The sequence below is a fragment of the Canis aureus genome, chromosome 2 (assembly GCF_053574225.1).
Source record: "Canis aureus isolate CA01 chromosome 2, VMU_Caureus_v.1.0, whole genome shotgun sequence".
Taxonomy (NCBI): domain Eukaryota; kingdom Metazoa; phylum Chordata; class Mammalia; order Carnivora; family Canidae; genus Canis; species Canis aureus.
In genome coordinates, this window is record NC_135612.1 from 89,572,784 (window position 1) to 89,599,390 (window position 26,607).

At 43.2% G+C, this 26,607-nt stretch overlaps 1 protein-coding gene across 5 annotated transcripts in view; it reads left to right on the plus strand.

Moving 5' to 3' along the window:
• The window catches only part of KCNIP4 (potassium voltage-gated channel interacting protein 4), a 1,117,936-nt gene that overhangs the window by 878,726 nt on the left and 212,603 nt on the right, over nucleotides 1-26,607 (plus strand). Inside the window, exon 1 of one of the 5 annotated variants that reach the window (XM_077881070.1) lies at nucleotides 13,240-13,441. The exons of the other annotated variants lie outside the window; for them this stretch is intronic. Within the exon in view, the coding sequence (XP_077737196.1) occupies nucleotides 13,330-13,441 (112 nt within the window). The 5' untranslated portion in view covers nucleotides 13,240-13,329. Of the gene's footprint in view, nucleotides 1-13,239; nucleotides 13,442-26,607 lie in introns of those variants that run through there. 5 annotated transcript variants of the gene reach the window in all.

Below are 26,607 nucleotides of genomic sequence, written 5' to 3' on the forward strand. Positions count from 1 at the left end.
TTGCCCGTTCACCCCCTGAACTCCAGTCCTCTGCACATATACACACATGTACACATACACTTGCACTTTGACCAGACTCAAATTATTTCATGAGAGGACCATACTTCAATCTGGACAATGACTGGGTTCTTATATTTAACATAATGGTTGATCCTCTCCTTGAAGCTCTCTCTTCTTTTGACTCCTATGAAAATATTACTTCCTACGGTCTCCTTAGATTTCTCCCACCACTCCTGCTCTGGCACTCTTGGCTCCTCTTGCTCCTACGGTGTTGACCCCTTGCTCTTGTCTCATGCTCTCTGTCTCTCTCTCTGTACATCTCTCTTCCCTGAATATCTCATTCACTCTTGTTACTTCAACTATCATTTATATGGATTAATCTAATTTTTATCTCAAGCTCTAGCTTCTCTCCCAAAGTATAGCTTTGTATTTTATCAACCCAGCAGCTGTACTTGATTGCCCGCTTGTTATTCAAATGCAATTCCACCAAAATTTTAACTGGCAGATGCTTAACAGACTGAGCCACCTAGGAACCCCAGTTCAGATCATCTCTGATGCCTCGTCTCCTTGATCTCTGCACCACTCAGCTCTTCCAGGTTCATCTCTCATTCTTTCCGCCTGGGGATGTGACCTCTGGCTCAGACCTTTGCAGAAGCCCACTCCCTGGTCTTCCTGTCTCTGGCTTCTCTTCTCCTTTCTTTCATTGCTGTCGTTGCTTTTGCTTTTGCTATTGCCAGATGAAACAAACAGGACACCGCCGTGATCATGCCACTTCACCACCCAGAAATGTTCGTTAAATCCTCATCATTGAACTCTCTTAGAGATTCTTGCAACTTTTCACAGTCTAGCATCTCCCACATTTCCAGTCTGGTGAATTCCGTCCTGAAGCCACTGTACTATAAACGAAAGCTAGCTGCGGGTCTCTGATTATGACCATTGCTGAGACAATTGACGCAGCTTCCACTGACCACATGGGAGAAGAACCCTGCTTTTATGTCATTCATTCATTCACTTATTCATTCAACATGTGAAGTTATGAAAAGCCTAGAATGGCCAAGCAGTTTTGTAGGTGCTGGGGGAGACTATGAAAAGATAGCATTCGAATCTAGAACTGAGTGATGAGAAAGAGCAAGAAATAAGAAGGGGGAAAGAAAGATCACAAAGCACAAAAGCCTGAGGCAGGGAAGATCTTGGTTTAGTCCGGAGAACTGAAAGGCTCTGTAAGGAGAGAGCTGTGGGGGTGGGGGTGGGGGGGTTGAGAATAAAATTGGTCTCAGTTGAGATCAAAGAAAGGCCAATGCATGGTGAGGAGTTTGAATGTCATCCCCAGGGTAATGGACAGCTACTGAAAGGCCATTGCAGGGAAGTTAAATGAAAAGTACACTTCTTAATCTGGCTACTGTATAAAAGTGAAAGCAGGAAAATCGGATGCTTATTCGTGGCCTGCGTGTAAGGCTATGTTAGGAGCCTTGGTGAGAATTAGTACTGTAAAGTACTAATACTTTGCAGTCTCCAGAAATTGGTGATTGGATTATATTGAGAGGTCTCGCATATTTTGGTACATAGTGGACACTGAATAAATGTTGATTGATTCATTGAAGGGATGATTGAACTACTATGAATCAAACCCAGATTTCAGGAAGCATTGCCTGCCTAACAGACCTCAACCCCCTACTTCTCTGCTCCTCTCCCTCTTCCAGATTTTCACCGCTCTAGAAACACTTTCTCACAGACATTAATCTTCTTCTGTGGATTTAGTGATTCATGCTCATTCCTTACCTCCCTGCCCAGACTATAAGTTTCTTCCTGATATTTATCCCCCATGGCCCCTTGCATATTTTGCATGGCACATAATCAATGTCAACCTTTTTGAAGAATGAATAAATAAATGCGTGAATGAGATGAGATGGAAATTGTGTTGCAAGTCAAAGTCCTCAAATAAAGAAATGGTGACTGAGCTCCAGCATCTGAAATCTGAGGATCTTTCCAGATAGATTAAACAGCTATGCAGGTTGGTTACTTTAGGCTCTGCTCCCCCTGCTTGGAAGCCCAGGACTGACTGAATGACCAAGAATGTCTCTGTTTCAAAGAACCGAGCCCTGAGAGGCAGGGTGAGGCTGACTTGTGCGAATATGGACGGGTTCTCATGGCTTGCTCGGTCACACACTAGTTTGTAACAGATATCTGAGCCGATCTGAATTATAGTTTCTTCCTTCGTCGAATAGGCATAACAGTAGAAATGCCTCAGAGCTGGCTCGTGAAGAAATAATAATGATTACTCTTACAAATAGAGCTCTTGCTCTGTGACCTACAATACCCTGAATGCTTTAACTGTACCATGTACTAATCTATTTATTGCTCCTGGTAACACTAGCAGGTACACACTTTTATTATCCACCTTTTATAAATCATGAATATGAGGCACTTAACCACAGCACCCAACACAGAAAAAAGCATTCTGTAAATGTTAAAGACGAAAAAAATGCAAAACTGGAATGCATCATTTTAGAACTCAGCTTTGTTGCTGGTTTTGACCGTGGATGAAGGAAAGCCTTTACAACTTCAGTTTTCTCATTTTTAAGATGGACCGATATAAGGCATGAGTGAGACAAAGTGTGCCAAAGTGCAAATCACACCAAAATCCTGGATCAATGCAGTTGTTTGGAAAGTGTGACAGGTGATTTTTACCTCAACGTGTGTAAGCTTCCAGCCCATTTAAATGGAGTGTTTTGGGCAGCCCCGGTGGTGCAGTGGTTTAGCGCCGCCTGCAGCCCGGGGTGTGATCCTGGGGACCCTGGTCAAGTCCCACGTCAGGCTCCCTGCATGGGTCTGCTTCTCCCTCTGCCTGTGCCTCAGCCCCTCTCTCTCTCTGTGTCTCTATGAATAAATAAATAAAATCTTTAAAACAAAACAACAAAAAAAAGATTTTAAAAAATAACAAATAAATGCAGTGTTTTGAGGAGGAATCATCATAAGGATCTTCCAAGGAGAAAACTCATTTGCCATTGTTTTGTTATTGCAGTGAACAGTCTTTGGGAAAATCATGGTCTGTGACTTGCTTGTGTCCAGAGGACTGACAACTTGGAGTAAAATGAATACCTCGGTAGCTGAAGATCTTGGTTCATTTCTAGTCTTATCCATTGTAGGGAGCCCGGGCCAGTTAATTAAAGCATTACCCCCGAGTGTCCTTGCACCACTTAGGAAGCACCTCCTCCTCCATTATCTTTTGTGATCCTCCTGGAAGTGTTTTAAAGGAGGAACATTATCCCAGTTCTTTCTTTTCTGAGGTTCTGTGTCCTGTAATTCCTAGGTTAGTCCTGGGCTTACAGGAAACACCTGCTCTGTATCTAATTGCTTCTGACCACTAAAATGAAAGGAGAGTGTCCCTTCGTCTGGTCATTAGCTTATGTCTGCTAAATTGTTTGGTGTTCCTTTTTAGTATTTTGAAATGTAGTTTCTTCAGAGTCCTTTCTTAGTGAAAATTGGAAATTCAGAGATAGGAATGCTAATTAAAGCTGCCCTTTCCTTCTGAAAGAGAAGGTTCTCTTTCTGTACATTAAACACACACACGTCTCAAGTGACTTGCTTCTGATGAAGTAGAGTCCATCTTTGTAGGTTTAGTTTAGGGGTTGGCAGTGTTTCCTATTAAAGGTTATTCATATAACTTAACCGTGTGGTAGACACAATAATGGCCCTCCGAAGACGTCTACCTCCTAATATCCAGGGTCCATGGATACGCTAGTTAATGGAAAAGGTAAAGTTGCAGATGGAATTAAGGTTGCTCTTTAGCTGACTTGAAAGTAAGATGATTATCCTGGATAATCCAGGCAGCCCGGATATAATCACAAGATGGATGAAAGAGAGAAGCAGAAGAGTCAAGTTCAGAATGATGCTACCAGAGAAAGACTCAGCTGGCCACGGCTGGTGTTGAAGATGGGGCTAACCACAGCCAAGGCATGTGGGCGGGCTCTAGAATTGGGGAAGGCCAGGCAACAGTGTCTTTCCTAGGGACTTTTAAAGGAGCACAGCCCTGCTAACACCTTGATTTTAGCCAAATGAGACCCATTTCAGACTTCTAAAGCCATCCACTTTGTGGTAATTTGTTATAGCAGCAAAAAAGAAACTAGCACAAACAGATTTCAGCATTGCAATAATCTAATGGTGGAAAACAAGCAGTCTCCTGCAGACCCAACCTCCCACACTGACTGACTGTAAGTTGCAGCAAATGTGTAATTCTCAGAAGAGAACTAATTCCCTAACTCCAGCTCTCTAAGCCTCCGATTTTGGAGCTGCGGTTGGGACAAGATTTTTTCCTCTACCTCTCTTTGTTTCCAAATGAAGTTTAGTGCGTGGTGCCAAAAAAGTTCACTCAGATGTAGCCCCAGCTTCCCAGGCTGCTAGATTGTAGTGGATGTTGGAAGCAAGTCTTAGATGTGTCTGCCTTGGGAGCCCTGGCAATCGCTGCACCATGAGCAGTACCGGACGCATGCACTATTAGGCCGGGCCTTCATGCCTAATTCACCATGTCTTCTCCTTCTTGTGGATTTTTTCTTTCTCACTGGAAAAAGTCTTTCTCTTCCATGGTGCATGATCCCTCCTAGCTTCTATATTTACTATTATGCAGAGGTCTTAACTTTCTGTTTGAGTGGAAAGACACTGCACTGAGGGTCCCAAGACTTGGCTACGAATCCTAATTGCCAAACCTGAGCCATTCACTTCAGAGAACTAGCATTTGTAGAACAGATGCGTACTCTGACCCGCGCCCTACATCCGAAACTCCATTTACCGTAGAGGCATTCGCTGAACCGTTACTGTGTGCTTGTTCATCCCCAGCAGGAATGTGCACATGCTAAGCTCGGGGTAAACGAGACTTCTGTATTTATTGGGGCCTCACCTGTTCTGACTTCGCAGATGACAGAAATGATCTCAGGGATGATTGTGTGTGTATATGTGTGTGCACACGCGAGTGTGCATACATATGAATGAGAGAGAGGATGAATGAACTAGCAAATAAACAAGGGGGATTTAGAGGTGCTTTCAGAGAAGGACATTGAAACTTCTACAAATATTCCTTCCAGAGATCCCTACAACTCTTTATACAATGAAACATGTTCGACATAATCATTCAGTGTCCCTGGAGATTTGCAATGCATTTCAGTCCAGACCTGTTGGGCTTTCTCTCCAAAAGTGCTGCTGCAGGACAGGAAATGAGCCAGGGCAGCTCTGAGAACATCCCGGTCCGTCTATGGGAATCTCATGCCTAAGAACAGAGAGGATCAAGCTGATGAAGCAATCGGTCTAGGGCAACAGGGCCCTGCCGCAAGTCAATGGGGAGGCATCACGGGCTAGGAGCAGACACTGAAGGCCTCGTGGCCTAGCTCTGGCTAGCGCAATATCCGTGGAGATGCCAGTCTTCATGCTTTAAAGCCTCCTGCTCGGCTTCCAGGCTATGGCTGAGAAAGTGGAGCTAAAGAGATAGTCTACATTGCTCGTTATGGGAGCTCGAGAGCTTAATGGATCAGGGAGGTGGGACAATTTCAAGAAGTAACCCTTGCTCAACCCTTTCCTATAGTCCGTTTTACTCATATTTTAGATCTCATCTACCTGGAAGTCTGAGGATTTCACAAGTAGAAAACAAGCTGCATCCAGCTGTGTGTTCTTGACTCTGTCACAGTGGCTGGCATGGAGGATTGCTTGGCTCTTCCCTCATGACTCCCTCTTCATTGTCTTCCTCTCCTCTCTCTTCCCTTCCCTTCTCCCTGCTACCCCTTATCTCCTGAGTCCTTCCCCTCATCTTGTTTCTCTTTTCTTTGCTCTCTTGATCTTATTTCCAAGAGAGAACTTGATGCTGAACATTCACATTTCAACACGAGGTGAGGGCCACACCACATGCTACCTTTCTGGAAGCCATTTTCATTTTAAACCTTGTTTCTCTTGGTTTCATGGGACCACAATAAGAACAAAATAAAAAAAAAAATAGTGATCTTTACAAATGACACCGCATGAATGTAAGAACACTGACTCTTGAGTGAGAATTTCTGAGGTTTAATCCCAGGTCATTGACTTCTAGCATGTAATTATCAGGGAGGAAAAATGTTTCCTCTACCCTCTTAGGTTCAGTTTCTGGGGACCTGCAAATTAGATTTACAAAAGGCAGATTAACAGGAGAAAAGACATACAATTTTCATTTTATAAATTTGGAAGTTCACAGAAAACAAGTAAAACTCATAAAAGCAAGAAATTAGACCCCAGGGCTTATGTGTCACTTTAACAAAAGAAAGGGAGTTTGGGCCTCAAGGGATGATAAATTGTAGGGCAGTGACTAAGAAATATATGAGGGAAACTAATAGAAGATAAGGTTTCTTTTAGTTAGGCTTGTTTATACAGACTTATTTTGGTGCCCACTCTCAATCTCCAGTGATAAGAATTACTTTCTGATTCCTGGCACAGGAGAAGGAGAGGGCAGTTTCACAAAGGGAAATTTATGCCACAGTTAGGTAGATAAGAGGAGAACCGAGAACGTCATTGCATCTGGTGATTCTCAAATGCCTTTGAGCTCAACATAACCGTTTTTCTTTTTTAAAGATTTTATTCACTTATTCATGAGAGACAACAGGCAGAGAGAGAAGCAGGGTCCATGCAGGGAGCCCGATGTGGGACTCCATCCCGGTACTCCAGGATCAGGCCCTGGGCCGAAGGCAGATGCGCTTAACCACTGAGCCACCCGGGCACCCCAACATCACCGTTTTCCCAGAGTGACATATTTCAGAATGGCATATTCTGATTTTTTTTTTCATAATCTTGGGCAAGTTACTTAAGTTTTGGCATTCCGTGTCCTCATCTATAAAAGTGGATTAATGATATTACCTAGCCTATTGAGGGGTTGTGATGATTCAATGAGATAGTTCATGTAATGTGTACAGTACACTGTTACAAGGTAGGGGTTCAATAATATAATCCTAATTATAACATAAAAAGCAAGGGATAATTACTATTATTATCCATGAAAATCACTGCCCTACAGCCAGCCCATTATGGTGGCACATGGCAAGACCATTTATAGAGAAAGAACATAAAAAGGACTGTGACATGAGAGCCGAAGTTGTATGTTGGATTAAATGGGTGAATCTAGGAGCCCACCCACTTTAGTCCAGAAAAGCCAGGAAAAGGAAATCAGAGCAGGCAAAAAAGTCAGAAATGGCAGGGAAAGAGTCTATTTTTAGGAATGTTTCCTAGTTAAATTCCCAGATAATCTGCTGATTTGTCTATATGAAGATTATATACGGCATGAGCTTTGATCATATGATACATGAGAACTATTTTCAAGATACATTAGTGCAATATTGCTGGAAGTTTTTTCAGGTGAAAGGTATCCCCCCTCTCCCCCCACCCCTTATGGATCCAATAGGCACTCAGACCAGAAGGTTGGATCCTTAATTGTTTAATGGACAAACATATACATATTTTAAAGAAATCCATTCCAAATGCATTTAAGAACCTTTCAGAATGAGCCCTGCAGCTAAGTGAAACAGCATGAGTCCTGGCATGTTTGAGTGGAAAGTTTATTTGGAGGACATGTGGGGATCTTTCCAAGTCATTGAGAATCCCCAAGACAGAGGGATGTGATAGACTTTGGGGTAGGGATAGAACAGAAGGCACTGGGGTAAATAACTTTCATCATTTTGGTGAGAAAAATCTTAAAATTAGAAGAGACTCCAAGTGACACCAACCTTGTCCTCATTCCTTGCTCTATAAAGATGTTAAGAGGCCCTTTACAACAATTTTCAAGTCCCATTTTTCTTCTTTGCCTCAGGGGCCTCTACCCAGCCACGTCACCATCCCGAATTCGCCCCAGCGTGCACCCATTTCCATTCCTGGAAATTCATTTCTCCTCTCCTCGCTTGTTTTCAAAAACCTATATTAGGCTTCTTTCTTCAGAACCCTCTAGAAAATGCCGACTACGTTGAGGTTTTGCTTCTCTTACTTCCTATTTACTGAGATCAGAAAATTTTTCTTTTAGAACTTAATTTCTTTCTAATTTCTCAGTGGATCATCCCAATTTCTCCTGCAGTTAACAATTCAGGGATCATGACGAGCTGAGTCAAGCCAATTTTGTCCACTTTCCACCACGGGCAAGTTAGTTCTGCCCTCTGCACCTCACTTTTTAAGCCTCCTTAAAATACAAGATTGAATTATTTCAACTGTAAATGATCTCTAAATGTTTTTACAAATATAAACTAATAAATTAAGTTTGACTCAACTAGTTCCTATATGCATTGTCATTCTATTTATATTTTTGGAGACTCCCTAGGTAGGTAGATAAATCTATCTAACTTAAATATTTTTTTTTTCACATTTCTCTGTATTTATTTTGGTATTTGTATGGCACCAGTAGGATGAGGAGCATTTTTATACCAAGGAACATCACCTGGTGAAATTTCAAACTGAAGCTAAAACAAAGAGGAGGAAATGATTAATTTCAGATTTCAGGCTAACCATCCTTTTTGAGATCATTTAAAGTAATATAATGGATCAGTGCAAGGAAATTGAAAGTCTCCTCTCTGACCCTCTCTCTCCCAGACTGGGCCATTGGCTTGGGCATGCCTCTTTGGAGTCCATTTTTCCTTTCCCAGGGGTTTCTGGCAATATTTCCCCTTCATAATCCCTTAACAGAGACCCACTTACAGAATCACCAACAAGAGACAGGGAGGCCAAAGGGTGCAGTGGCGAATGGTACCGTGTGCAGAATCTGGCACCCAGGATTTGCAAGTTCAAATCTCAAGTCTGCCAAGTACTATCTATAAGACTTCAGACCAATTATTTAATCCTTTAAAGCCTGCATTTTCTCCTTGAAACCAGAGAAATAATATAGATCTCATAGCATTATGAAAGAATTAAATTAGTTAATAGGTGTGAAGATTTTAGACTAGTGCCTAATACTTATACCATCTATATAACTGTTAGCAGCCATAATGGAGTCCATCAAATATAAATCATGGTTGTGTCCTTTACTGAATGTAACTTTGTAAAAATAATCTCAATGATCCTTGGTTTTATTTATTTTTATTTTTTTTGCAATAGGAATAATAACACTTCTCTCATTAGTTTACGGTTTAGGGTAAGATTGAATAAGTTTATACGTGGAACATACATAATACAATGCCTGGCTTAGAGTAAGTGAGCAAGAGATGTGAGGTTATTCCTTTGGCATGCTTTTCTTTTGGTATGGAAGACAGACCTTTGCTGGACATCTATTATAATGTAAAGAAAAGGGCGAGCCTGAAAATAATGAGAGAAGGACAAGGAATATTTTAATGTAACTAGGTCGAGGCTAACAAGCTACTGCAATGAAATGATAGAACCATCACCTGGAATTATTTTTTCTTAATAACATATAGCCAACTCTTCTTTCCCAAGATGACTCTAGAAATATCACTCTTCCCCAGGTGCCCCCCATTTCCCTAGACTGGTCAGATGATGCATAAAACTCATGGATGGCACTGTTAGCTTATGAAATCCTGCCATGCATGAGGTGTGTGTGTGAAAGAGCCCCTGGCATTCTTGAGAGCCAAAGGATCCTGTAGCTGGAGTTAACAGGAAGAGCTTAGAAAAACAGTCAGTAAAGGTAGCTGATGCAGATCGGGATTGGCTGGGCCCCCAAGACCCTCAGCCCATGGATCTCCTGTGAGGAATGCCATTGTACTGACGTGAAGTCCTGCCTGGAATTAACAAAATTATATCCCTGAGTCTTTCTATGAATTTCAAAGATGGTGGGGGTTTCTTTCCTGGAAAATGAAATGTGATGATTTAAAAACTCTTCGCCTAAGTCTATCAATCAAGAGATCAATTGATGACTATTTGCTGAAATCTGCTGAGGGGTATAAAGGGAGAATAACGAATTTGGAAGTCAGACAAAGCAATGCTTAAATTCTGCATCTAGGGGCTCCCTAGTCGGTTAAGGGTCTGCCTTTGGCTCAGGTCATGATCTCAGGGTCCTGGGATCTGAGCCTCACTCCAGGATCCCTGCTCAGTGGAGAGTCTGCTTCTCCCTCTCCCTAGCCCCTCCTGCTCTACTCATGCTCTCTCTCCCTCTCTCTCAAAATAAATAAATAAAATCTTTTTTTTTTAAAAAAAAAGAACAGGGATCCCTGGGTGGCGCAGCGGTTTGGCGCCTGCCTTTGGCCCAGGGCGCGATCCTGGAGACCCGGGATCGAGTCCCATATCGGGCTCCCGATGCATGGAGCCTGCTTCTCCCTCTGCCTGTGTCTCTGCCTCTCTCTCTCTCTCTGTGACTATCATAAGTAAATAAATAAAAATTAAAAAAAAAATAAAAATAAAAAAAAATAAAAAAAGAACAATAAATTCTGCATCTATACCTTTTTAGCTGTGTGACATTGGTCAACTCACTTTAGTTCCCTGTATCTTAGTTTTGTTCTGTTTTGTTTCTAACCTTAAAATGAAGTTGTATAGCATTAAAAGAGACAGTTACAGTTCATTTGACCTAATTAATTTCTGTAGTTAAAAAAAAAAAAAAAAGACTTTTGACGTCCTATAGTCAGATGTTGTCAGAAATTTCAGAGAATGGTTACATAAAACATCCTTTCACCCACCAACTTCTAAGAACTGCTTCCCCTGCACTGGGCTTGCTGAGAAACTGAAAATAACATGTTTAAATTTGATAGGTGGTTGGGCAGATAAGAGAGATATTTCTCGTAAACGTATAATCCAAAATGAAAAACACTTACAAAAGCCAACTTGGTGGCCCAACTGTATTCCTGGTGCCCAGAGGAGAAAAATAGACTGGGAGGTCAGGAAGTCTTCCTGAAACTCAACCTAGGAGCAGAGAGGGTGATAGGACCAGGGAGGAGCAAAGTCCCTTCCTCCATCTAGAGCCACCAGAAACCCTGAGGAGCTGGCCCTGCTGCCATAATCGCACGAAAGCAGGCACTGGGCTCAGCTCTCCACAGCTGAGTCTCACAGTAATGGCAAGAAGTGGGCAGTCACACTCCCATCTTGAACTTAGAAAACTGATCCTGAGAGATGGAGTGGTGTCCCCAAGGTCTGTGTTCCCCAAAGCCTGATGGATGGCTTCCGATGATAAGGCAAGGCAGCCCATCATTTGCATTGAGGCCCTCCTCTACAGAGTCCCGTCCCCCCCCCCCCCCCCCCCCCCCCCCCGAGTTGGCTCTCCCTCCCTTGCCCTCACAGTGCTTCCTAGAGCCATCTCTTCAAGTGCTGGTGCATTCGTCGGCCACGATCGGGGTCATGCTTGCTTCCTTTATTACACCGCATGTGCCCACAGGATCGGGTTGGCCTTTACCGTCCAGGTACTGTCCAGAGCTCATCGTGACAGGGCAATAACTATTAAGAAATAACCGAGTGAATGAATGAATGAATGAATGCCCATTGCCTACCAAACACTGTGCCCACCGCAGCTTTGACCAGTAAGTTAACCACTTTATGCTTCAGTTTTGTCGCCAATAAAGTGAAGATGATGTGACATCCGCCATGCACAGCGTGGGGATGAGTCAATTGTCCATAAATCACTGCACTATGGATCAGCACATGCTAGACGCTCAGTAAACGTTAACCATTATGGCAACCACGCTTAATTCCCGTGAATCCCTTTAAATAGAGAGCTTTATTATTATTTTTTTAAATAGAGAACTTTAAATAAAGTATTATAATCTCAACTTCACAGAAAAGGAGCTGTGTGTTTTCAGAGAGGCTAAATTTCTTGGAGAGAATCACACAGTCACACAGCAAGAAAGTAGCAGAACCAAGAAATGCCCCCCCCCCCGCCCCAGGGCCCAAGGTATCCTTCATAGTGAGTGATTTTCCTAGTGACTTCCAGGGGTGGAAAATCCTTTTACACACGGGGTCCCGCTTGATTCCCTTCCCCAGCACTCTGGGGCTGGGCTCCAGCAGAGCGGAGGGGGCAGGCAGGAGGCAGGGGATTAGCCAGCGGGGTCCTGGCCTCGCCCAGCCCAGAGCTCCCACAAAGCTGCTGGGATGTTTGGTGTGGTTTGGCATAGAGCCCCCTGGGATCCTTAGGAGAATCATCTGGCTTCTTGTTTAGGAACACAAAGTCCCGGGCACCTGCTGGGCGCAGGGTTGAGCACCTGCCTTGGGCTCAGGGGGTGACCTGGGGTCCTGGGATCCAGCCCCGCAGGGAGCCCGCTTCTCCCTCTGCCTGTGTCTCTGCCTCTCTCTATGTGGCTCTCATGAATACATTGTAAAAACTTAAAAAACAAAACAAAAAACACAAACTCCGGAATCCTCTGAATCACACAGACTCCCCACTAGAGAGCATTTTAAAGGAGCACCTTGGGTGGCTTCTGTCCCCAGGGAAGTTTGTGAAACTTTGTGATGGGCTGAAGCCAGAGGGGAAGGGGGACAGGCCACCCGCCCGGGTGAACAGCACGCCCCCCTCCCGCCCCCATTCCTGCTCCTGAAGCAGAAGCCCCCCTGGGCCCCGGGCGACGTCCTGGGGGGGGGCGCCCGAGGGCCCCAGAGGGGCGGCAGTCACCCCGGCTTCCTCGGGAGCTCCCGGCCACCCGCTGGGTCCCGGGGTCCCGGGAGGGGCAGGGGCGCAGGGGCCGCGGGGGCTGCAGGCTGCACCCGCCCTCCCTCCGCAAGCGCATCCTCCGCCCCTGGCGTGCCCCGCCCCCCGCTCCCCTCTCCGCTGTCCCCCTCGCCCCCCTTCCCTTCTGCCCCGCTCCCCTCTCCCCTTCTGCCCCCCTCCCCTTCTACCCCATTCCCCCGCTCCCCTTTTCCCCCCTCTCCCCCTTTCCTCTCCCCTTCTGCCCCCCTCCCCTTCTACCCCACTCCCCCTCTGCCCCGTTCCCCTCTTCCCTTCTGCCCTGCTCCCCCTCTCCCCCTCTCCCCTCTTCCCCTCTCCCCTCTCCTCTCTCCCCCCTCCCCTCTGCCCCTCCCCTTTCCCCCTCTCCCCTTCTGGCCCGCTCCCCTCTCCCCTCCCTCTCCCCGTCCCCGCTCCCGGCCCCCGCCCCCCCCCCCCCACCCCGCGGTCGCGGCAGGTCTCGGGGCTCCGCACACGCCCCCCTGGCTGCCGAGAGCGCGCGTCCCCGGCGGCGGCGCAGGGCTGGGGGCCCGCGGGGAGATGCGGGGCAGGGCTGCACCCCGGCCGGGCCCGGGGGGTGGGGGTGGGGGTGGGGGTGGGGGTGGGGGTGTCACGGGGGTGTCACCGGGGCCCCCGCCCCCCGCCCCCCGCCCCCCCGCGGTCGGCGCCCGGCCGCCGGCGCTCGGCGTCCCGAGTTAACTCCCTGGGCGCCGGGGCCGGGAGGCGGGGATGCGCCGGCAGCTCGGAAGATGCTGACTCTCGAGTGGGAGTCGGAGGGGCTGCAGACCGTGGGCATCGTCGTGATCATCTGCGCGTCGCTGAAGCTGCTGCACCTGCTGGGGCTGATCGACTTCTCGGAAGGTAACGGGGCTCCCGCGGCCCGGCCAGGCGCTGCCCAAGTTGGGGACGCTCCGCGCCCGCCAAGTTCCAGCAGGTGCCGGTGCGCGGGGGCAGCGGGCCGCACAGGTGACCCGGAGCGCACCTGGGGGCCTCGGAGGGCGGCCCGGGGTGCCCCCAGCCCCGCTGGCTGCGGGGGCGGCTGCAGCCCGCCGCCCGGGTGCAAAGTCAGGGCTCTACGGGGCGGGGTACGGGGTGCTGGGGTGTCAGGTCCGCGATGGCTCCCACGCCTTAGTGTCATTAGTGATCCTCGAACCCTGATGTGCGAGGGAAATACCCGCCCGAGCCTCAGGAGTTGGGAGGTGCGGGGGTGGAGCTGGGTTGCTGAGGATGATGGAAGATGGGTAAGCTTTCGGTTAAAATCGAGTTAAAGGGTGCTTAGCAAAACTGTGCTTTGAACACTTAATTTGCAAAAGTGTTTCATTTACATCTCCCTTTGAGCCACTCTGGCTTTGGAGTGGGAACCCATACACATGCACCGAGCAGCGCTGTTGCTATCAACAAATATTTTATCCATCTAGTATACATGTTACTACTACTCGATTTTATTATTCAAAGATGGGGGGGGAGGAAAGTTGGTTAACTTGGCTTTAGCAACTTGGATAGATAGATGTGCGTGAATTGAGAGACGTATACAGCGTAGAGATGCCCATTTATTTTTTCATGAAATGATTTTTCTACTGAAATAACATGCCTTGAATCATTTAGACCTCAGCATCCGAGGTCAATTCTACATCCAAGCTCTCCTTTCTTCTCAAGCGAAAGGATGTAGTTCCTAAGCACCTGCTAGTATCCCCTGCAGATAAGAGTACGCTCTTTGATGGCCGAGTTATTTATGACTCTTCACTTCTCCCCTTGTGTGTAATGTTGGAAGGTGATGGAGATATTTAAGCCTGCCCGTGCTTCTCATCTCCCTAACTACAGACCCGATAGCTAAAATGACATCATCCCAATTACATCCGGTACACAGGTTGTGTCTGTTAATACGTTATAATGGTCGATGTATCTTATCTTCAGGGAGTCTTTTTTTTTTTTTAAACTAAGTTTGTTAGGTTCTGTTTAGACTGTTCTAAGCACATAAGAAGTTCCCGTGTAGTTTCCATGTCTTCCTGTAAGCATTCTCACTCTGTGACAAGCTCTGCTTAGGCACACAAGAGAATAATGTTGTAATGGGATTAAATGAAACCTCAAAAAATCAGTTTCTTCCTTTTCTCGTATTACGTAGTGATTGTATTTAATCCCTGGAAGGAACACGGTGCATCGACAAACTTCTCCAAGTACTATTCAACAACCTTGCGTTGTTTCGGGATTCTGCCCCAGTGTACTAATGTTGGTATTGTGATAAAATACAGATGACGTCATTTCAATTTCTGTCATGAGGAGAGTTTCCTTCTGTTAAATTCGATCACGTATTAGATTTTTGTTCTCTGAACTTGGCTGAACCATAACCCCCAAATTGAAGGCGCAATACTCAAGATGGCTTGCTTTCATAGCCAGGTGAAGCATTCGCTGAAGAGGGACAGCCATGGGGGTACTGAGGAGGTCAACCGAGGGACATTTATTTATTTCAGAGTTCATTTATTGCCTGTGTTGATAATGTGCACATATAAGGTCAAAGGGCCCAGGTTTATGACCACTGCAAATGACTCAGCTTTTATTCTGTAACTTCTGTTTTATGTCACTTAAAGTTGACAGTTTTCAGATGAAAACTTCAAATTTGAGTTCCAACAATATGGAAAAGTAGAATCGCGAACCTGACTCCCTCAACTAGAATCACAGGTTTTTGCACTAGCCTGCAGTGTGTTTCGTCGGATGGATATCCATATTCATAGTCAATTGATACCCATAACCATAAATAATTCTATATTTCTATATATATGCACACAGATTTATAGATGATACACATTTATAGATATTATGTAAAATGTCCAATAAGCTGGGGAAAAATTGAGATCGATATAAAAGCCTTGATTGTGCTAAAGCACGAAGATGCAGATTGTCACCATACATGGGGTATAACCCATTTTACTTGACAAGTCAGTACAAGTTTGTTGTACTGAAGTACATTTTAGAAAATGCCAGTCTAGTTCAACTCTTTCATTTTACGTAGGAGACAACTACAATCCAGAGAGGTTAACTGATTTACCAGAAGGCAAAAGTAACTGGGGGAGAGACAGGACCAAAGCCAAGGACTACTGAGTAGCATATAGTTCTTTTCCTACTATAACACACTTTTTACTTATTTTTCTTTCCTGATACTGGAAAAGAGAATCAATGAAAGCATATGTGGGAAATGTCCTGACTTCTGGAATCTAGCCCTGATCTGTCCACCAACACCCTGAGAGATATCTGAAGGAACTACATCCATAGGAAAGATTACACAATAGCCACGCGATTTCTACAAGGTGTTGACCCCATCCCGAGGGCGGCACCCACGGCGGCATGTAAGGGAACTAATCCAGACTACTGCCTGTATCATAGACTGGAGACAGGGTTGGGACAAAAGCAAGCTAACTAGCATCCTGAGCTTCTTTACCTCTAAGACCTGCACTGCATTTTGACTCTCTGTGATGTGTACTCACTGGCAATAAATGCCTTGTCCAGGGAGAACCCAGCAGGGAGACCCAGTAAGACCACGAGAGGTCTGGCCTACACCTCCCGTCTGTGTTTTCTCAGGCCGTGGCAGTGTCCAAGCAGAAACAGAACTCAGGGTGTTAGGCCACCAGCCAAGTGGAGGAATAAGGAGAAGGCCCAAAATACAGAGAAAGCCACAAAATATTAGATGATCTCTCCTCCTTTCTAATTACAAATGATAAAAATTCCCAAAAGGGCTGTCTCGATGTAGATTGCCAAACTTTTCACTGATTGCATTAGAAAATACAGCGCAGAATAAGGCCAGGGAATTAACCATTCTTTTTAATGGAGAACTGGACATGAAGCCCAGAGCAGAACCGCGAGCTTCTTTTAGGCCACACGGAACTTTTATACCATCCTCAGGGGCAATGATTCTTCCCTGGGGCAACTATGGACAGCATTTTTTCTAGTTTGACTATGCATTAATTTACTTAGAAACTAGTTCTGAGTCTATTTGAAGGAGAGGGTCCGTAGTAGTGTTGGGATAAAGCAATGTCACCTTAGTATTATCCTCTACAATGGCTAGTGAAAATTAGCCATGGGTAGAAAAGAACAAAGAGAAACATTTCTGCTCTCACCTAAATTAGATTCCAATTTTTATAAAACCTCATTTTAAGAATAGAATTCTCTCTCAGCTGAAATTCAAGGTTTAGGAAACAAAAGCAATTTGTAAAGAGGATTCAAAAGACTAATGGGATTCTAATATGATGATTTGAGGTTTTACACATATCCACTCCTTAATAAGGAGAACGAGGAAGAACACTCAGAACATGGATCTCATTATTGCACAGATTTGCATACAATGTAGGTCTTGTTGAACTCTGAACGTGTGCAGGGTTCTCTGTTAGGCTGAGACGGTAGAGAGATATGCGAGATGAACATTAAAGGGAATGTGCGTTCAGTGAACTCTCATTCTGGGAAAGGAAACTAATTACGAAACAAGACAGAAGAATCTAAGTGCTGGGCATAAGCAGGAGATGCCCTGTAGAAGCATGGAAGGAGCGATGCGTTCTGGAAAGGGCTGAAGGCGTCCTGGCAGGTTACAATTATACAGGGCGTTGCAATGTGAGAAGGACTCTCCAAGTTGGAGAAGGGAGGAACATTCCAGGCTAAGCAAAGAGCTTACGTTGTGCCCCTAAGCACTGGCAGGATAAGGGCCGTGGTTCTCGTGCACATGGGTGTCAGAAAGTTGAAATGGGAGATGTAGCTAAAGAGGTGGCTTGAAGTTCAGTCCCAAGAGTGTCTACTTACTCTTTAATCAGGGAAGAACCATTGATTCAAAGTCTTCGGGACGCCTGGGGGGCTCAGCGGCTGAGGGCCTGCCTTTGGCCCAGGGCGTGATCCTGGAGTCCCGGGATCAAGTCCCACATGGGGCTTCCTGCATGGAGCCTGCTCTCCTATGTCTCTGCCTCTCTCTCTCTCATAAATAAATAAATAAATAAATAAATAAATAAATAAATAAACTCAAAAAAATCTTCTACTTTGAGAAAACAAACGGGCAATGTGACAGACTATTGTTTTAGGGAGATCAATCTGAGAGTAGGTGAAGAATTCTGTAGTAAAATCATGGGAGCAGAGATACTAGTTATCCTCTTGGAATAATTCAGGTGACAGACAATAGGACAAAACTCCGTAGATGGCCCTTCTCAATAAAATACTTAATGTGAGCTGTCAACCTCCAGTTTTTCCAGAAATTCGTGTTTACTGTAATATTCTTGGCCTGCACTTGTTCTGAAACAGCATAATCATGTTTTACTCTAGGGCAGTATTGTTAGGCTTTAAATATCTTTCTTGAGAGAAAAAAAATGTGGGAAGCACACAGAGGTCGTAGTTATATATGTGATAGCATGATTTACGGTGGGAACTTAACAGTTCTGATAGGTATATTGACATCTTGCAAGTTTTCAATTATTTTGAGACCTTTTTTTTTGGAAAATCACACAAAACACGGTATAGAGAGTAGTATAATGCACTGCCATGCACCCATCAATAATGAGCATCATTTTGCCATCTGTGTTTCCTTAAAAATATGTCTTTCTTGTCTACCATACACCAGGCACTTGACTAGGCCCAGGATACAAAGATGAATTAAAGGTAGTCTCTAACCTCACAGAACTCTCATCTGCATGAGTAGATGGGGGATAGAAACAAAGGAAAGGCAATACATCATGGAAGATAGAGCGATATAAGTAAGACCAAGGTACAGAAGAAGAATGGAAAGTAATTAAGTCCAAGTGGAAGAGCTAGACGTGATCAGAGATGACTCCCTGGAAGAGTTGACTTTGAGGCTGGATTTTTGTGGATAAAGAGAAGTTTATCACCATCATAAGCCAGCAGGGTGCTTACACAGTTTCCATGTGTAGGGCTCTGGGTGAAGTAATACTATATGCCAACACAGGGACATGGTCCAGAATGTGGAATTCCTGGAACAATAACAACGGAGAGCGTCAAAGGGAATTCATACAGTTTCATTCCTTCTCCTTGATTATGTAATTATCCATGCTATCTACCGCAATGCTTGGTATATGGAAGACACTAGAAACTTTACAGTGTGAGTGCCATTTACTCTCCTAGAGTAATGGTGCCTGTGCACTTCTACTTTATGCTACATAACTGAGGGCCTCCAGGGCTCTTTCAAGTTTCCATGGTAGCCTGGAAACTGTTGATTAGTTGGCTACATTGTTTTATTTTATTATTTTTTTCTGTGAGGGAGATTTCAGATCAAAATCCCACTGCAAAGTAGAGATACCCACATACCAAAGGCATCTGGAGCAGCTGTTCATTAGAACCCCATGGCCATGGGAAATAATTCCAAATGAGATATCCAGCAGTGAGCTGAAAAAGCCCAGCTTACATGGGCTTTGATTTGGCTGAGAAAGTAGCCCTTTCAGTGTTATGACTGGAAAAAAAAAAAAAAAAAAACCTTAAATGTATAAATAAAATTGACAATATCAAGCACCTACTGTGTGAAGGAGAATAGAAGACAAAAGGGCATTTTATGGTCCTTAAAAGTTTTCAAAATTATTAAAGTACAAACATGAATAACTAATCAGAGATTAAAAAGGGTCTGGTGAGAGGAAGCAAGTGTTTTGTAAAACTTGAGAAGAGCCCTCCCATCCAGTTGGAAGTTTTCAGAGAAGACTATGAGAAGACGGTAGTGGCATCGGATGAAAAGACTGACAGATAAAAACTGAAGGCTATGGACTATAATTTTAAAAAGAGGCAGTTTCCTGAAATCGTTGTTTGTAATCAAATTGGTTCCAAAAATCCATCGATCCATTTAAGGTATCAAGTGTCTGCCCTCGATCTGGCAATGTTCTTGGGACTGATAGGTTTGTGGAATATTATTTTTCAGTTTTGCTTACTTTGAAGACCATTCCCCACCCCAGCTGCGTAGGAGCAGAGAGGTGGAATCTTCATGGGGAGGGGACATGAAAGTGGAGAAGTTGTCCATTTCAATGGCCTCCAGTCAAAGGTCATCAGGAACACACCTGCGGTTGAATAATTTGGCTTCGCTGCTCCTTGCAGAGAGGAGGAACCCAAAGCACGGAGAGCATAGAACATCTCTGTAATGAGGTATGAGGAAGGACTTGCAGTATCTGAGTCTGTGTGGGGGATTGGGACTTTGGAAGTGGGTCTTTGATCTGGATTGAAGGCAAGAAGTCAGGCTAATTCTATGGTTGAGTATCTAATTTTTTTGTATATTTTTTTTATTGGAGTTCGATTTGCCAACATGTAGTATAGCACCCAGTGTATGGTCGAGTGTCTTAATAAATCTTTTCGATAGAGAGCAAAGACTAGACAGAGGCGAAAGCTGCATTTGGCAAAGAAATAAGCGACACTAAATAGGATGGGGGATATTTGGTCATTTTTGTAGTTTGAACAAAGTTCATGTTTTTGCCTCTTCTCACGTATGATTACAGAGTGATCTAGTTTTTGTTGATCGATCAAAGGTACAGAGCGGTCTTGTCTGATGTTGATATTCTGTGAAATTAGAGTTGCTTATATTCACTAGGGGAATGCCAAGGTCTGGCTGATAAACCAGGGCAGCTCCTTCAGGATGGAAGGGGCCGCTTTCTCCTCACACATGATCAGGAGGGCAGAGTAAGGTGAGGGGCAGGTGTGTAGGGTCTGTAGCAGACAGATCTGAGTTTGAGATTTAATTCAAACTTTAATTCAGTAACTTTAAACAAGTTACTTCACCTTCCTGAGCTTGAGTTCCTTTTTCTGTAAAATGAGTGTAAAAAAAAAACAAAAAAACCAACCTTTTGAGATTGTTGCAGAGAATACAAACATCTAAGTGAAACATGTAGCTCAGGGTCTGGAATACAAACTGGAGCCAGTAAATACCTTTCTTGTAATTACCGTGGGGTAACATGTTCAAATTCCTTGAGTTACACCAGTGATTCTCAAATTCCACCGTGTATCGGAATCACCTACGGGACCAGTTAGACCACAGATGGCTGGACTCTACCCTCAAAGTTTCTGATTCAGTAGATCTAGGTTAGAGTCTGAGAATTTCACATTGCTAATGCTTTGTCACTTCAAGCTGATGCAGCTGTCAAGGAGCAACCCTTTGAGGGGCACCGAGTTGGGCAATAAACCTGAAAGGCCAAACCCATGATGCGAGCAATGTGTTCTTCATTGAGTTTTTCGGCACCTGTTAAACTATATTGTGGAGCAGTGGTCACCCTTCTGTTCTCTAGTAAATATTTTAGGCTTTGTGGACCATGCAGTCTGTTCTAATTACTCAGCTTGGCTGTAGCACAGAAACAGCCAAAGACGATAGACAAATGGGTGTGTGTGGCTATGTTGCAATAAAACTTTCTTGATAGACGTGCAAATCCGGGTATCATACAATTATGTCACAAAATACTATGTTTTTATTTTTAAACCGTTTTAAATGTTTAAATGCATCTTTGCATGGATATATTTGTCACATCTTAACCTCATCCCAACCCTGTTCTCTTCCAGTCTACTTCATATTCTCCCAATAGAAGTCTTTCCAAATATGGAGGGATCAAGCTCATGCTCCAGATTCTTCTGTATCACATACAACATAAAATCTCCATGTTCTCTGCATCTTATACAAAGAGGGGATCAGACCAGTGCCTTATTTTCCTCTTTCTACTATTTCCTTCTTAGCTTGCAGAGAATATAAACAGACAGCAGGATAGATTTGGTCTGTGACTGTAATTTGCCAAACCCTGTTCTGAAGTTGGCAGTCAAGGAACCCACTGAGGCGGGGTCTGAGATTGGTGAGATAATTTGCTTTCTGGAAATTTGTCTAGGTTTTCTGAGCCCTCAATCTCATTGAATGAATAGGGATCTACTCCCTCTTTTGGGGTTTATGAAATTATCCACCAAATTAGCAAATAATTTGAATTAGCGTGTATGTGTTTGTTCAACCAAATGCCTTCTCTTCCCCTAATTCCACACATCCAGACCAATTTAGAGGTACTTATATAAATTAAGTCATCCACATGGTTTTGTCACACGTGAGTCAGTGTTGGGGCTAGACAGTCTAGGTTGTCCCATCTTACTGATTTTCGTTTTAGGCTTCATTGCCTCTAGGACAGGTGGCATTATGCTCCTTTCACGGAGTTCATAAATCCGTAGCTAGTATATTTGTTAAAGACATATTTCAACTTTTCAAATTATACTGGTCCTAAGAATGTTGCATTACACTGAGTCTTTTGGGTCTAGGACAAATACATTGAATCAACAAACTTTTTTTTTTTTTTAATAAAAACATCTCAAATCTGGATTCTTTTGAAAATGAAAAATATACAGGGATGCCTGGCTCAGTTGGTCAGGCATCTGGCTCTTGATTTTGGCTCAGGTCATGATCTTCATGTTGTGGGATCAAGCCCTCGATCCGTATTCAGGATGGAACCTGCTCAAGTTTCTCTACGTCTACCCCTCCCCCTGCTCTCTTCCCACTGTCTTTCTCTCTCAAATAAATAAATAAATATTTTTTTACAAAGAATGAAAATGAAAAATATACAAAAACTAGGTAATATCATGTTCTTTGAAGTGTGACAGACCTGAAGTCAATACACATATCTGCCTTCCATTGGCTTTATGGTCTCAGACTAGCTTTATAACCCCCCTTTGACCTCAGTTTTATCACATATAAATTGGCGGGAATAATAGTAGCTACCTCATAGGAGTATTGTGAGAAGAAAATTAAATATTTGTGAAAATTCTACTTTTAGCCCAGTGACTGAAACAGAGAGCTCAACAACTCTTGAGTATTCCTTCTAGCATTAGTATCATGGCCATCTTTGTTCTTCTCATCCATCATACCTGTTACTACATGGTCATTCATTCTGTCTGACAAAGAACAAAAACTCAACTGAGTAAATAGAAAGGTCTAATTAGTTTTATTAAGTGATTCATGAATCAGGCAGGATTCCATCCAGCAAGTAGAGGGGAGCTCTGAGGAGTTGTATAAAATGGAAGGTTTTTATAGGAAGCAGAGTGGGGCAGGAGTGAAAGGTTGGTTCCAATCAAGGTCAATTTCCTTAGGGGGAAGGGCAATCAATGTTATACAGAATAAGGCATCTTTCTTTGGGGGGACAGAGAGCACCCCGGGTATAGACTGCCTCATTGGCACTTATCAGAAAATTTCTGATTGACACCTTATAACTTACCTTTCTGGAGGACATTGAAATTATAATCAGTTGACCCACTAAGCCCTGGTTTGATGACTTAGCCTAAATGACACCATTTTGAGCATGTCATTTTCTTTTAACAAGTCACCTATGACAGAAAGAAACGACCTGTGCACCAAGCACTGTGTCAGTAATTGGGAGCTGAAAGCACAGATCTGGCTTATAGAGGTTTACATACAAATGAATTTCCAAACATGTCGGTTTAGCAAATTGCCCTGATCTCACATCTGCGCAAGATGTGGGTGTCCCTTTTAGGGACGTATGCAAGAGACTGGCTAGTCAGGCCTGTCTAGAAGGTGGGGAGTTTCAGACAGAACTCACAAAGATGACCTTTGAGCTGAATCTGAGTGACACTTTTAGCACTGGGCATCACTCATTCTTAGGAACTAATGACAATTGATAAAATATGTTTTCAAATTTTCAAGAATAATGTTGATCCCAGTTTCTGAATCCTGACTCACATTTTATTCCTTTTTCTCTGACAATGTCTGTTTTACCCAAATGCACCCATATCTCTCCTTGGAAGCCCAGACTAGAACCTATTCTCTTTCCTAATACCACTTTTCACCCCTAATCTAAATTCAGTCAATCCTGACGTATGTTGTACAACATAGCACAATAATAGTAAACCTCCATGCCCTATTCCCCAAATCACTTCATTTGTGTAATTCATCTTCTCTTCGGTTGGAGAAGAGAGACCACTCTGCCTCAGTACAGAGTGAATTTTCCTTATATTAACACCAGGTCCAGAGCCGTAGAAAGTATATAATGGAGGCTCAACAAATACTTATCAGTAGGTTTCTCAGGTGCATCTTTGCGTCAAGATGTTTGTCTCATCCTAACCTCATCCCCACCCTGTTCTCTTCCAATCTACTTCATATTCTTACAATAGAAGCCTTCCCAAATATGGAGGGATTGAGCTCATGCTCCAGATTCTTCTGTATCACATACAACATAAAATCTCCATGTTCTCTGCATCTTATACAAAGATGGGACCAGACCAGTGCCTTCTTTTCCTCCCTCTGCTATTTTCTGTTCCAGCACAAGGAGCTAGTGAAGTTCCTTGAGTAGCTCTTGCTGTGTCCAGCTGCCACATCTTTACGTATACTGTTCTCTCTTCCCAAATGCCCTTCCCTCCTCATATTCCTGGAAACGTCTTTTCGGCCTTCAACTCTTGGCTCATTCCTTCTCTGAGAAGCATGTCTTCACTTCCTCAAACAGCAAAAGACACTCTGGTTCTGAGACTTCTCTGCCTCTTCCCCATGCACCCCTGTGCCCATTTGATGCTCTATTGCTATCAAACTCAAGCACTTCATGCTGTTTCCTGCTTCACACATTTGCTTGTGCTCTGAATGTCCCTCCTTCTAGAATACAAATCCCATCGGTCTTCATCTGATTAACTCCTTCTTATCGTTTAAGCTCAGCTCAGGAGTCATCTATTCCAGAAGCCTCCCTTGAACCACCCCGTTGGATTAAGTGCCCATTTCTGTTATCCTAAAGCACTCTATCTTAGCACTTCAAACTACATGAAACTCTTGATTTCTGTGTCTTTCTCTTTTGCTAAATCTCAAGCACCCCATAGCACAGCACTTATCTCTATAACCTCAGATCCTTATGGAAGGGATGGGTAGATAATGGATAGATAATTTAGAGATCTTGGTAATAAACTGCTCTGAGCTTCCACAGCCATCTTTTTTTCAAGTGTTTATTTTAATTCCAGTTGGTTAACATACACTATTATATTAGTTTCAGGTATAACATACAGTGACACTCCATACAGCACCCAGTGCTCATCAAGATAAGTGCCCTTCTTAATCCCTGTCACCTATTTAACCCATCTCCCTGCCCACCTCCCTTCTGGTAACCATCAGTTTATTCTCTATATTTAAGAGTCTGTTTCTTGGTTTCTTTCTCTCTCTGTCTCTTCCCTTTGCTCATTTGTTTTGTTTCTTAAATTCCACGTATGAATGAAATCATGTACTTGTCTTTCTCTGACTGACTTATTTTGCTTATCATTATACCCTCTTGCTTTATCCATGTCCTTGTGAATGGTAAGATTTCATTCTTTTTTTATGGCTGAATTATATATATCTCACATCTTCTTTATCCATTCATCAATTGATGGACACAGGCTGCTTCCGTATCTTAGCTATTATAAATACTACTGCTATAAACATAGGGGTACACGCGTCCCTTATATTAGTGTTTTTGTATTCTTTGGGTAAATACCCAATAATGAGATTACTAGATCTTAGGGTAGATCTATTTTTAACTTTCTGAGGAACCTCCATACTGTTCTCTACAGTAGCTGCACCAGTTTGCATTCCTACCAATAGTGCATGAGTGTTCCTTTTTCTCCACATCCTCAACAACACTTATTGTTTCTTGTGGTTGTTGGTTTTAGCCATTTCCACAGGTGTGAGGTGATATTGTAGTTTTGATTTGCATTTCTGTGATGGTAAGTGATGATGAACATCTTTTCATATGTCTATTGGCCATCTGTATGTCTTTTTGGAGACATGTCTATTTGTGTCTTATGCCCATTTTTAATAGGATTGTTTTTTGGCTGCTGAGTTTTATAAGTTCTTTATATATTTTTGGTACTAGCTTTTTATTGGATATGTAGCTTGCAAGTATCTTCTTCCATTTCATAGGTTGTCTATTAATTTTGTTGATTGTTTCCTTTGCCGTGCAGAAGATTTTATTTTTATGTAGTCCCAATTGTTAATTCTTGCTTTTTGTTCTCTTGCCTCAGGAGACATATCTCGAAAGAAGTTGCTATGACTGAATGTCAAAGAAGTTATTGCCTGCTTTCTCTTCAAGGATTTTTATGGTTTCAAGTCTCACATTTAGGTCTTTATTTTGAATTTATTTTTGTGTATGGGGTAAGAAAATGATCCAATTTCTTTCTTTTGCATGTTGCTGTCTAGTTTTCCCAACACCCAAGTGTTGAAGAGATTGTCTTTCTAATTGGATATTCTTTCCTGCTTTATCAAAGATTAATTGGTCATATAGTTGTGGGTTCATTTCTGGGTTTTCTATTCTGTTCCATTGATCTATATGTCTGCTTTGGTGCCAATACCATACTGTTTTGATCACTACCATTTTGTAGTTTAACTTGAAGTCCAGAATTTTGATACCTTCAGTTTTGCTTTTCTTTTTCAAGATTGGTCTGGCTATTCAGAGTCTTTTGTGGTTCCATACAAATTTTAGAATTCTTTGTTCTAGTTCCACAACAGTCTTGATCAGATGTAATTTTTAATCATTTTGTTTTAGGCAGGGTTTTTCAACCTTGCCACTATTAATATCTTGGGCTAACTAATTCTTCATTGTAGGCACTGTCCTCTGTGCTATGGGACAATTGGCAGCATTCCAGGCCTCTACCTATTAAATGTCAATAGTACCTTTTCTGGAGTTGTGACAACCAGAAGTGTCTCCTGGTGTTCTCTAACATCCCAGGGGCAGGAAGGCAGGAAAAATCAACTCCTCTCATCTTGAGGACCATTGAGTTGAGGCATGATCAAACACAGTGTGTAAACATTTATATATATACATATATATATACTCATAAATCATAAAACTGAACTTAAGTCTAAAAGCATCATAGATTGGAAATCATTGGAAACCAAAATTGAGTGTTGAGAAATAGTATATTTTTTCACTACAAAAGTAATAAACAGTCATTACAGAAATTTTATAGATACAGAAAAAGAAAGAAATATGAAGAAAATACCTCTAGACCCACCAAAGGATAGCACTGGTAATATTTTCTATTTGCTTTTAGTTTTTATACACATACGCTTGTTCCTTTAAACTTCT